This window comes from Mobula birostris, chromosome 9 (genome assembly GCF_030028105.1).
Source record: "Mobula birostris isolate sMobBir1 chromosome 9, sMobBir1.hap1, whole genome shotgun sequence".
Classification (NCBI taxonomy): domain Eukaryota; kingdom Metazoa; phylum Chordata; class Chondrichthyes; order Myliobatiformes; family Myliobatidae; genus Mobula; species Mobula birostris.
Window position 1 is genome coordinate 109,861,513 of NC_092378.1, and position 13,595 is coordinate 109,875,107.

The window sequence follows — 13,595 nt, forward strand, 5'->3', positions numbered from 1 at the left end:
TGTTTCACATCTGGCTCCTCCTAGACTAAAACTGGGGATATTTATGTTTCCGTCCTTCCTCACAACATAGCAGGAAATCATTCAACTCATTGAGGTTTATTTCAGCTCACAGAGCATCCAATTCCCTTGATAATTTCCCCTATGACCTAATATCCTTACATTCCTGTCAATTCTTCCAAGTTTGTAGCACCCACCACTGGATTTAGTGACAAATTAACTGACGAGCCCACAGGTTTTTGAGATGCAAAAGTTGTCTGGAATACCAAGTGCAGACAAGCATAGTGAAAATGATAGCGGCGAACCTCATACAAACAGAACTGGAGGTCAGGATTGAATTTAGCCGCTGGTGCTACTAGCTGCACTTCTGCGTCACTTTATTCATCTTCTGCCACTAGCCTTGTACCCCTCTGAAACTATGTCAGCGTCTGCTTGGCCACAGTCCTAAACTTAAGCTGCCACAAAGTGCAGAAATTAAATTATAATGTAGATCAGGCCATGTTCAAAACACAGCCTGTCATCCATGTGCACTTCCTTAAAAGCCAACTCCTTTGTGTCTCGGCCAAGCCTGGTTCTGTTCCAGTGATCACCACATAGCAGATGTGACAGCTACTATGTGTCAGTGGAGGAGACTGCAGTCAACCGTGGAGAATGACATGGCGCAGATCTAGGCCTGGACCCTTCTGGGTACTCCAGATTCCTTCCACGTCCCAAAGACACGCAAGCTGGTAGGTTAATTGGCAACCGTACATCACCCCTGTTGTGTAGGTGAGTGGTAGCATCTAGGGGGAGTCGATGGGAATGTGTAAGGTCTTGAGTCCCCACAGCATGTGGCATTGATGTTTACATGTGTCTGGTACCCTGCCTTTAATGTCTCTAATTGGAGGAGAGGTACCTGACATTACAACTTTCTACCTCCTCCCACAAGCTCAATAAAAGTCTACTCTCTCCGACATTCTACCGTTATTCACTGCGTCCTTGCTCATCTTCACTTCCAGCCAGCACTTGCTTTCGCTCCACTGACCTCATGGCAAGTGCAGTTAGGAGATGCAGGCTAGCTTCAGCTGGTTGTGTCCACTCACAATATTGGATTGAATTGAACTGACTTTATTTCTTACATGAGAAGTAAAAATCTTTACATTACGTCTCCATCTAAATGTGCAGTGTGCAATCATAGTAATTTATAATAAATAGAACAGTCATTGTAATATAGAGTACACTCAGATCAGCGTGACTTCATCAGTCTGTTGGCCTGGTGGAAGAAGCTGTCCCGGAGCCTGTTGGTCCTGGCTCTTATGCTGCGGTACCGCTTCCCGGATGGTAGCAGCTGGAATAGATTGTGGCTGGGATGACTTGGGTCCCCAATAATCCTATGGATCCTTTTTACACACCTGTCTTTGTAAATGTCCTGAATCATGGGAAGTTCACAACTACAGATGTGCTGGGCTGTCCGCACCACTCTCGCAGAGTCCTGCGATTAAGGGAGGTACAGCTTCCATACCAGGCAGTGATGCAGCCAGTCAGGGTGTTCTCAATTGTGCCCTGTAGAAAGTTCTTAGGATTTAGGGGCCATTACCAAACTTCCTCAACCATCTGAGGTGAAAGAGGCGCTGTTGTGCCTTTTTCACCACACAGCTGGTGTGTACAGACCACGTGAGGTCCTCATTGATGTGGATGCCGAGGAACTTGAAGCTGTTTACCCTCTCAACCCCAGATCCATTGATGTCAATAGGGGTTAGCCTGTCTCCATTCCTCCTGTAATCTACAACCAGCTCCTTTGTTTTTGCAACATTGAGGGAGAGGTAGTTTTCTTGACACCACTGTGTCAGAGAGATGACTTCTTCCCTGTAGGCCATCTTGTTATTGTTTGAGATAAGGCCAATCAATATAGTGTTGTGGGCAAATTTAATTAGCAGATTGGAGCTGTGGGTGTCAACACAGTCATGGGTATACAGGGAGTAAAGGAGGGGACTTAGTACGCAGCCCTGAGGGGCTCCTGTATTGAGAGTAGGAGGGTTGGAGGTGAGGGAGCCCACTATTACAACCTGCTGGCGATCTGACAGGAAGTGCAGGATCTACCTGCACAAGGCAGGGTCAAGGCCGTGTTCTCTAAGGTTCTCGTTGAGCTGGATGGAACTATGGTGTTGAACGCTGAACAGTAGTCCAAAAGCAGCATTCTCACATAAGCATCCTTCTTCTAAGATGTGTAAGGACGGTGTGTAGAGCAGTGGCTATTGAGTCATCTGTCGATTGGTTTGCCAGTAGGTTGTGTAGGAGGTTCATTTTGGGTGGTAGCAAGCTGCAGATCTAATCCTTGACCAGCCTCTCAAAGCTTTTGCTTATTATTGAGGTGAGTGCAACAGGATGCCAGTTGTTCAGATATATTACCTTGGTCTTTTTTGGTACAGGGACAATGGTGGATAATTTGAAGCAGGAGGGCACTCTATACTGGGAGAGGGAGAGATTAAAAGTGTCTGTAAACACACCTGCCAGTTGTGCTGTGCACATCTTAAGTACTTGCCCTGGGATGCTGTCGGGTCTCGCAGCCTTGCGACTGTCCACTCATTGGAAACATCTGTGTACCTCAGCCTCACAGATCACCAGGTTGCTGGTTGTAGCGGTGGCTTTCCTTGGAGACTCAGAGTTAGCGACATCGAACCGAGCATAAAAGTGATTGAGCTCACCTGGGAGAGAGACCGCGATGTTGGCAGCACCGCAACGTTTGTCTTTGAAGTCTGCGATGATATGCAGCCCTTGCCACAAGTCACATATGCCATTCATTGTGGATCTTGACTCAGTCTTCTCCCTACATTGTTGTTTCGCAGCCTTGATAGCTTTGTGCAGATCGTAGCTGCTTTCCTAGAGCTCTAGTTGTTCTCCAGCGATGTAACTCGATGTCGTGCTGTAAGTGCTGCTAGCAAGGAACTATTGATCCAGGGTTGGTCTCCTGCTAACAAACAGTGGAGTTGGTGTTGACTGGGAGCAGAAATGAAATGACCAGGAAGGAAGTTGGCATACTGTCTGCCCAATTATTAATGTACTCCATTTGCTTAATCACCTTTCTTGAGCTATCCAATTTAACTTCTGAATAGTTCTGAAAACAGTAAGGTGAACCCGTCTACATCAGAGCACTTCTAGAGTTAAAGATAGGAACATCAGGCAGAGTAGCAAAAGTTCCACCCCCCTCCATCTCTTATGTAAAGTATATGAAAATGGTTTTCCTAATGATGGAGCCACTAAGGAGAGTTTAATAAAAATATTTATCCCCTCTGCCCATTTCTGGATTACCTTAGGAAGTTCTCTGAATTCTTGTTCCCAATATCGTTCCATTTGATTTGCTTTCATGTAGGGAATTAGCATGTTTTCCAGCCTGCTTGAAGGTCAGAGAAAGAATTCATGTCCAATTTAATTTATCACTTGGCTAGACACTGGCTGAAACTTGTGGCTCACAGACTTTATAAAATAAGCTAATGGCTTGAGAAATAACTCAATTCCCCAGTTCCCTCCTAACAGTGGGTACCGCCACATGCTGTATTTCACTCCTGGCTATCTGTGTTTACAGTCCGTATGCAATGAGGGTAAGAAGGCTGAGGAGCTGGAGAGTAAAACTGACACCAGGCAAGACATTACCCTGTCTACTTGTTGGTGTTGCAACTGCCCATCACTTCAAACATGATTATGTTTTCAAAATGGCAATCTGAAATCCTTGACAGGGAGCTGGAAGCAGGTTCTGGCATGACTGACATGTATTCAAGTCAGATTGCTAGTAGTGAAGGAGGTAAAAAAGCTGTCTGATTCAAAACACAGTAAAATTAACTATTATTTTCTATGTTTTGATGACTGTTATGCAGCTGTGCTAGTTTATTCGATGCTTGTAATGTCTCACATCCTGTTATGTTTTACTTTGAATAGTTTGCTAGTTTCTCTGAGTTGACATTTTCTCATTTGGATATGAAATTCCTAATGGTACCTCTTTTACAGAGATGATTGTGAGAAATTCTCTCAAAAAGTACATTCTGTTGTTTGTCTCCTCGAATACTACATGTTGTGTTGAATCTCTTCTTCAATTCCCCATTCTGGCCTCTTATCTCTTCTCCTCACCTTCCTATCACTTCCTCCTTCCCTTTCTCCCATGGTCTCCCCTCTCTTTTCCCCTCCCCTCCTATCAGATTCCTTCTTCTCCAGCCCTTTGCCTTTTCTACCTATCACCTTCCAGCTTCTTATTTCATCCCTCTTCCCCCATCCATTTGGCTTCACCTATCACCTTCTAGCTTGTCCTTTTTCCCCTCCTCCCACCCCCCCCACCACCTTGTTCTGACATCTTCCTTTCCTGTCCCGATGAAGAGTCTCAGCTCAAAATGTCAACTGTTTGTTCATTTCCATTGATGCTGCCTGACCTGCTGAGTTCCTCCAGCATTTTCTGTTTTTATTTGGCAATATTTCCCAATGGTCTTTATGTTCAAAATCTTATGCTAATTTGTAATTTTTAGATCCTGTAAACATGGCTTGAACTTAAATAACCTTCAAATATAATGGCAAATTATAGAATGTCTGGGCATATTGTGCTGAAAAAATATTGGTACCAATTCAAAAATAACTACTGTTAACACGTATGCTTTTTCTCATTCTCCCAAGTATGGGCTAAACAAACAAATCACTCCAATGATTTAACAAATTAATTTTCTTTTCCAGAAGAACACCTGGTTTCCAGCTGAGGCTGTACTACACTTTTATATGGGAACTCCACGGTCAGAAGTCAAAAGGGACATCGCCATCGATTTTCAAATGAACTACCCCAAACGGAAGCTATTAGCCAAAATTGTTCATCCAAGGAAGATGATAACAATAGTTGGTGAGCTGGGCTGTGTAACTTCAAATGTATTGAATTCTTAAAATTTTGTGTAAGTGATATGAGTAATCAAGATCAGTAGAACTAAATTCATAATAATTTACTTATCAATGTTCAAAGTCAATTTATTATCATCGTCACCATATATAACCCAGAGGTTAATTTTCTTGCGGACAATCACAGTGAATACAAGAAATGTAACAGAATCAGTGAAAGACCATCCCCAACAGAATGGAGAAGCAACCAATCTGCAAAAAAAATGAACTATGCAAATACAAAAAGAAAGAGAAAACATAATAATAAAAATAAATAAGCAATGAATATTGAGGATATGAGAGGAAGAGTCCTTGTGAGTGAGTCCATAGGCTGTGTGAATAGTTTGGTGAGGGGCTGAGTGAAGTTATCTCCTCTGTTTCAAGAGGCTGATGGTTGAGAGATAATAACTGATCCTGAACCTGTGCTGCAGGTCCTGAGGTTCCTGTACCACTTTTCTGATGGCTGCAACAAGAAAAGAGCATGGCTTGATTGGTGGAGGTCCCTGATGGATGCTGATTTCCTGTGACACCACTGCACAGCGGTAGGGACGGCTTTACCCATGATGGGCTGGGCCATATGCTCTACTTTTTGTAGGCTTTTCTGTACAAGGGCATTAGTGTTTTCATACTAGGCCATGATACAATCAGTCGATATATTCTCCACCACACATCTATAGAAGTTTGTCAAAGTTTTAGGTAACATGCCGAAACTTTGCAAACTTCCGACCCTTTCCAACTCTGATTCCCTGATGAGGACTGGCTCATGGACCTCCGGTTGCCTCCTCCTGAAGTCAATGTTCAGCTCCTTGGTCTTGCTGACATTGAATGAGAGATTGTTGTTGTGGCACCACTCAGCCAGATTTTCAGTCTCCCTCCTGTAAGCGGAGTCATCACTACCAACAGTGATATTGTCCAGCAAACTTAAATATGGTATTAGAACTGGACTTATCCTCACAGTTACAAGTATAAAGTGAGTAGAGCAGGGGGCTGTTCACACAGCCTTGTGGTGCACCTGTGCTGATGGATATTGTGGAGCAGATGCTGTTTCCAATCAGAACTGTCTGGTGTCTGCAAGTGAGGAAATCAAGGATCCAGTTGCACAAGGAGACATTGAAGCCTATTGATTGGGTTTGAGGGGCTGATGGTATTGAATGTTGAGCTGTAGCCAATGAAGAGCATCTTTGCTGCCCAGATGTTCCAGGATTGAGTGAGGTGCCAATGAAATAGCATCTGGTATTGACCTACACAAAAAATGCTAGTTTATGCAGCAGGTCAGGCAGCATCTATAGGAAGAGGTGCTGTCGACTTTTCAGGCTGGGACCACGAAGTGTCCCGGCCCAAGAAGTCGACAGTACCTCTTCCTATAGATGCTGCCTGACCTGCTGCGTAAACCAGCATTTTTTGTGTGTGTTGCTTGAATTTCCAGCATGTTCAGATTTCCTCGTGTCTAGTATTGACCTGTTGTGCTGGTAGGCAAACTGGAGGGCTTCTCAGGCAGGAGCTGATATATTTCATCATCAGCTTCTCAAAACATTTCATCACAGTGGATGAAAGTACTATTGGATGATAGTCACTGAGGAAGGTTACCATGTTCTTCTTAAACACCAGTATAATTGAAGCCTGCTTGAAGTAGGTGGATACCTCAGACTGTCAAAGCGAGAAGTTAAAGATATCAGTCCACACTCCAAGCAGATGATTAGCACAAGTCTTTAGTACTCAGCCGGGTGCCAAGCCTGGGCCAGATGCTTTCAGCGGGTTCACTTTCCTGAAAGATGCACTCACATAGGCCTCAGAGCCTGAAATCACAGGGTCTTTGGGGGCTGTGGGAGTTTGTGAAAGTGCCTCCATGTTTTGGTGGTCAAAGCAAACATAAAAGGCATTGAGCTCATGTGAGAGCGAAGCCTTGTTGTCACCTCTGTCACTTGGTTTAACTTTGTAGGAGGTGATGGCATTCTAGTCCTGCCACAGTTGTCAAGTATCCTTCAGTCATTCAAGTTTGGTCCAGAATTATCACTTTGCATGTGAGATGGCTTTCTGGAGATCATACCGGGACTATTTGTATTTAACTTCAGTTGTATTCAGTTCTAATGACCAAGTTAAATACAAGATGTCCAGATATCTGGCCCTTGGTAAATTGTGGAGCTCATGGTTCATCCAGAACTTCTGCTTGGGGAAGACGCTGAATGATTTTGTGGACACACAGTTGTCCATGACTGTTTTTGTAAAGTCCGTGGCAAATATCATATATTAGTTCAGATCCTCTGATGAGCCCTTGAAGACAGCCCAGTACACAGATTTGAAGCAATCCTGTAGCCACTCCTCTGCCTCCCTCTGGAGCCTTGCTCTTTAGCCTCCACCTGTATGCAGGTAGGAGGAGGACAGCTAAGTGATCAGATTTACTCAAATGAAGTCTACCATGGAGCGGTAGGCATTCCTAATTGTAGTGTAACAGTGATCAAATGTGTTAGGACCCCTGGTGCTGCAGGTGATATGCTGATAATAATTGGGCAGAGATTTCCTCAAACAAGCTTGACTGAAGTCCACAATAATGATTTGAAAGGCATCAGGGTAGGCTGGTTCTTGTTTGCTGATCACAGCATTCAGTATCTTGAGTGTCTGTTTATCATTGGCAATTAGCAATATGTAAATTGCATTCAGCATCACAGAAGAGAACTCATTGGTAAGTATACGTAGAAAGTCAGCATTTAATTATTAGCTGTTCCAGGTTGGAGTACAAGAATGCGACAAGACTGCTACATCTGAGCACCACAAAGAATTTATCATGAAACACAGACCCACTGCCTCCCAAACCTTTTGCCTTCTCCGAATCAGTAGTTCAGTCCAACTAATATATTGAGAAGCTCTTGGATCTTATCTTCTTATCTGGTGTGTCTGAAGTGAACCATATCTCTGTGAAACACCAGCACAGCAATTCCTCATTTCCCTCCAATACAGCAATCAGAGGGAATGAGCAATGTATTACCTAAGTTTAAAAGCCATGATCCTAGAGGTTGTCTATAAGGTTCCTAACTGCATTATTACCCAATCGATGAGAATCCTACCAAAGGGAAAGATGCAATGTAGAATCCCCAGTACACAATGAAGGAGCTGATGATGATGCTTCAACTAGTCTCAGCACTGTTCTGCTGGAATTGGGAGCTTTTTACCTCCTGTTTCATTCCATTGTACTTGAAAACAATTATCAGCATGAAAGTGAGGTAAGGAAGAAGAAGAAATGCTGGAGTATTTTTTTTACTTCAGTCACAAAGTGTAAAGGGTGTAGATATTCTCCTTCAATGTTTAATAAAGTTGTTTATATTCTTACTCATCCTAGCAATCATCAGCACTCTGCTGAGTAACCTTGACCAGCTTTTATTCACCTGTCCCAATATTTGAGGTTTGGTGTCAGATTTTACAATAACAGAATTGTAAAGTGCTTTGGAATTGTTTTAAAAAGTTGTAAAGTGCTTTGGAATTGTTTTAAAAAGTGCTATCTAACTGGGGAAAATGTTTGACCAATTTCATTCTTTAAAACAAGATCATATTTACCACTAATCAGTTTATTTTGAATAAAAAACTGGTTTATAATAATGAAATTTTTTTGTCCTTTTTCTTTTTTTATTGCAACTTAATCCTTAGTATGTTGCGATGTTTGGGGCAGGATCCAGCGCCACATCTGTGCAATAAAGTTTTAATAGATTACTGATCTACAGAAAACAGTTTTTTGATTCCCTATTTGGCAACAAGCTCTAGGAAAAGTTTAGAATACAATATTGGCAATTATTATGCACACAATTAACACTCTGTATTTTGATTTTGCAGGAGAAATTGCAAAAATAAAACACACTCACACAGGAAAGCTCGAAGTTCTCATTAACGGCAGAGACTTGTATTATATTAAGGTACAGTTGTCAAACTGCTCTCCTGAATGCTTGTTTTAAATAGATATGTACAGCTCCTGTGTTCCCCTGGTGTGTTAAGGTAGGTTCTTGTTATTGTCCCTTTCAACTTGGAGGTCTGATTCCATGAGTGGAAATCTTTATTGATTGGGCACAGAGACATATTCTGTCCTTGGTTACTTCGCCATTTGCAGTGATATTCAGATACTGATTTGGATGTTGGAATGTTATCATCTGGCCTTGAAGATGAATACAATACATTAACATACGTCTCATAAAAATGAATCACAGAGGATTGTGCATTCACACTCCCTCTGTGTTGTATATGTCTAAGAACAAAATATTCCCCATAAGCCACTTCCAGACTTGCCCATTAGGAATGATAAGATGAGATTGCTTCAGTAGTGTTAAAGTAGAAGACATACAGTAGACCAACCCAATTTTGTTTTATGCCAAGCTTCAAAAGAGCATGAACCAATCAAGAGCATGAGGATAACTGGGGAGAGGGTTGGACCACTCAAGGATAAAGGAGGGAACATTTACTTGGATGTGCAAGATGTGGATGAGGTCCTAAATGAGTACTTTGCATCAGTCTTTACTAAGGAGAAGGACTTGGAGGATAGGGAAGGCTTTTCAAGATAAAAGAGGAGGTAGTGTTGTGTCTCTTAAAGAGCATTAAGATAGATGTCCCCAGGGCCTGATGGGATATACCCCAGCTTATTGAGAGAGGCAAGAGATGAGATTTCCAGGGCTTTCACCAATACTGTCATGTCCTCTCTAGCCACAGGTGTGGTCCCACAGGACTGGCAAGTAGCTAATGTTGTTCCATTATTAAAGAAGAGAACTAGGGATAATTCTGGAAACTATAGACCAGTGAATCTCATATCAGTGGTGGGGAAGCTATTGGAGAGAATTCTTAGGGATAAGATTTATGACTTTTTGGAAAACCATTGCCTAACTAGGGAGGTCCAGCTTGGCTTTTTGTGGGGCAAGTTGTGTCTTACTAACTTGATCAAGTTTTTTGATGAGGTGATGAGGCTGATTTATGAAGGTAAAGCCGTGGATTTTGTCTCTGTGGATTTTAGTAAGACATTTGACAAGGTCCCTCATGGGAGGCTCATCCAGAAGATTAAGGTGCATGGGATTCATGGTGAATTGGCCACTTGGGTTCAGAACTGGCCTGCCATTGGAAGAGGGAGGGTAGTAGTTGAAGGGATGTATTCTAGCTGGAGATCTGTGATTAGTGGTGTTCTGCAGGGATCAGTACTGTGACCCCTGCTGTTTGTGATGTATATAAATGATTTGGTGGATTATATAAATGGTAGGTTAGTAAGTTTGCAGATGATACAAAGATTGGTAAGGGATACAGTGCAATTAGGGTGGTATGATAGCGTAGTGGTTAGAACAGCACTTTTTAGTCCAGGAAACCCAGGTTCAATTCCTGCCGCTGCCCATAAGATGTTTGTACATTCTTACATTGTGACTGTGTGGGTTTTCTTCAGCTGCTCTGCTTTCCTTCCACAGTCCAAAGGCATACTGGTTGTAGGCTAATAGGTCATTGTAAATTGTCCCTTGATTAGGCTAGGGTTAAATCAGGGGATTGCTGGACAGCATGGCTTGAATGGCCAGAAGGGCCTATTCCATGCTGTACCTCAATAAATAAACAAATATAGATCAGTTGCCGCTATGGGCGGAGAAAAGGCAGATAGGGTTTTCACCTGGCCAGTATGAAGTGTTGCACCTTGATAGGTCAATTATAAAGAGACGGTACACTGTTAAGGGCAAGCCCCTTAACAAAGGTGATGAGCAGAGAGATTTTAAGGTCCGAGTCCTTAGCTTAGATCCCAGAAAGTGGCTACATAGGTTGATAGGCTGGTTAAAAAGGCACATGGCATGCCTGCCTTCAGCTGAGATACTGACTTCAAAAGTCAGGCAGTTATGTTGCAGCTTTCTAAATAGTGTGGCTCCATCTGGAGTATTGCATACAGTTTTGGTCATCCCATTATAGGAAGAATGAGTGGATGAAGAAGAGGTTTTCCAGGATGCTGCCTGGATTAGAGGGCACGTGCTGTAACAAGAGGTTGGACAAACTTGGATTTCTTTTTCCAGAGCAGCAAAGGCCAAGGGAAGATCTGACAGAGGCTTATTAGATTATGAGAGACACTGATAGACAGTTCCTTTTTCCCAGGGCTGAAATGTCTAATACCCAATGACATGCATTTAAGGTGAGACGGAGTAAATTCAAAGGAGATGTGAGGGGCAAGTTTTTTACAAGGATGCCTGGAATGTGCCGCCTGGAGTAGTGATAAGGATTTTAGGAGTCATTTAGATAAGCACATGAATGTAAGGGAATGCTGAGCAAACCTGTAGGCCTGAGATAGATAAGTCCCTGGTCCTGATGGAATGCATCCCAAGGTACTGGAAGAAGTGGCTGAAAATATAGGTTTTGGTGATAATTTGCTGATAATTTACCAAAATTCTCCGGACCCTGGGCAGGTCTCAGCAGATTGGAAGATGGCGAATGTCATGCCACTGTTTGAAAAAGCATGTAGGTAACTATAGGCCAGTTAGTTTAACATCTGTAATTGGGAAAATGATTGAAGCTATCATTAGAGAAGAAATAGCGAGGCATCTGAAAAGAAATGGATCCATCAGGCAGACGCAGCATGGATTCAGCAAAGGCAGGTCCTGTTTGACAAACTTACTGGAGTTCTTTGAGGATTTTATGAACGCAGTGGATAGAGGGGAACAGATGGGCATTATTTACTTGGATTTTCAGAGGCATTTAATAAGGTGCTGCATAAAAGACTTATCCATAAGATAAGAATCAGAATCAGGTTTATTATCATCGGCATGTGTCGTGAAATTTGTTAACTTAGCAGCAGCAGTTCAATGCCATACATAATATAGAAGAAAAAAATACAAATAAAAAAAATAAATTACAGTGTATGTATATTGAATAGATTAAAAATCATGCAAAAACAGAAATATTAAAAAAGTGAGGTTGTGTTCAAGGGTTTAATGTCCATTTAGGAATCGGATGGCAGAGGGGAAGAAGCTGTTCCTGAATCGCTGAGTATGTGCCTTCAGGATTCTGTACCTCCTACTTGATGGTAACAGTGAGGAAAGGGCATGTCCTGGGTGCTGGAGGTCCTTAATAATGGACGTTGCCATTCTGAGACACCACTCCTTGAAGATGTCCTGGGTACTTTGTACACTAGTACCCAAGATGGAGCCGACTAAATTTACGACCCTCTGCAGCTTCTGTCAGTCCAGTACAGTATTCCTGTGCATAGAGTTGGGGGTGATGTATTGTCTCTGGGGTCACTGGGGCTATGATTTGCAGTGCCCTTTCCTCTAGATGACATATCATAGGCTAGGTCCACTTCAGATCTCCAGCCCCCTATAGTTGAATAGCTGCACATGTATAAAAATTGAATAACCTTATGTGTTTAGGGTGTGAAATGAGTGTTAAAACAAAGGTATGTCAGCATTGCCATGCTTGTATTGGAAGAGAGGAATTAATGGAGCATGTATGTGAAGCTATTACCAGACATAACTGCGTGTGGTTATTTTCCTGACGACCCTCTATCTCTGGTGCCCTTGGCTCTCAGGGTTCCACATTGCCTGGAGGACCTCCTAGTGGGTGTCTATCACTTCCAACCCCTTTTCAAGGTTAGTGTGACTACCAAAACCATTGATTTCTTGACTTCTTGAAATATGCCCATCCATCACAATGGTTTGCAGGAATCGCTAGTTTTAGAAGTGTAGACTGATAGGTGTCATTGAATCATACAGCACACAATCAGCTATTTCTTCCCAGCAAGTTTGTGCTGTACATGAGGCATGCGCACTAATTCTACACTAATTACTCCCTGCATTCCTATCAATTCCCTCAGATCTTCTCAGTCACCTACACACCAAGGGCAATTTATAGTGGCTTATAATGTGAGGTTTGATGGCTCCAGGCCTGCACTCAGTGGAATTCAGAAGAATGAGGGGTGACCTCATTGAAACCTTTTAATTGTTGAAAGGTCTCGGTAGAGTGGATGTGGATTGAATGTTTCCTATGTTGCGGGAGTCTAAGACCAGAGGACACAACCTCAGAATAGAGAGACATCCATTTAGAACAGAGATGAGGAGGACTTTCTTTAGCCAGGGAGTAGGAATCTGTGGAATTCTTTCTCACAGGCAGCTGTGGAGGTCAAGTCACTGTGTATATTTAAGGCAATGGTTGATAGATTCTTGATTAATCAGGCTATGAATGGATACGGGGAGAAGGCAGGAGGTTCGGGTTGAGAGGGAAATGGATCAGCCATGATGAAATGATGAAGCAGACTCGATGGGCCAAATGGCCTATTTCTGTTCCTATAACTTATGGCCTTATGGACTTATTAACCCACCAATTCACAAGTCTTCGAGATTGGAAGGAAAGCCCTTCCTCTTCCCCATCCTGGGATCAGCCCCGACAAGGAATTTAACTGGATCAGCCACATCAAAACTACGGCTGCAAGAACAGTCAGAGGTGATTCATCTTCTGATTCTATCAAGCCTTTCTGCTGTCAGGCCTGATTTGGGAACGTGGTGGAATACTCCTCGGCAGCTTCAACGATTGAGAAGATCAGCACTTTCCAGGAAAAAGCTGCCCTCTTGATTGGCACCCTATCAACTACTCGGTGTCTCTGTGCCTGCCCTGTGTGTCATTTAGAAAATGAATGTCAGTTACTCGCCCAGGCTACACCTCCCAAACACAAGATCTCCACCAATAAGGGCAAAGCCGTAAACTGTGAATGCTGCTGCTTGTAAGCTCCCTTC

General features: G+C 42.8%; 1 protein-coding gene across 3 annotated transcripts in view; it reads left to right on the forward strand.

The window, feature by feature from the left end:
• Positions 1-13,595, forward strand: part of LOC140202958 (uncharacterized) — a 228,661-nt gene that overhangs the window by 50,835 nt on the left and 164,231 nt on the right. For all 3 annotated transcript variants that reach the window (XM_072268599.1, XM_072268600.1, XM_072268601.1), the window contains exons 12-13: positions 4,690-4,849; positions 8,704-8,783. In XM_072268599.1, the coding sequence (XP_072124700.1) occupies positions 4,690-4,849; positions 8,704-8,783 (240 nt within the window). The remainder of the gene's footprint in view (positions 1-4,689; positions 4,850-8,703; positions 8,784-13,595) is intronic.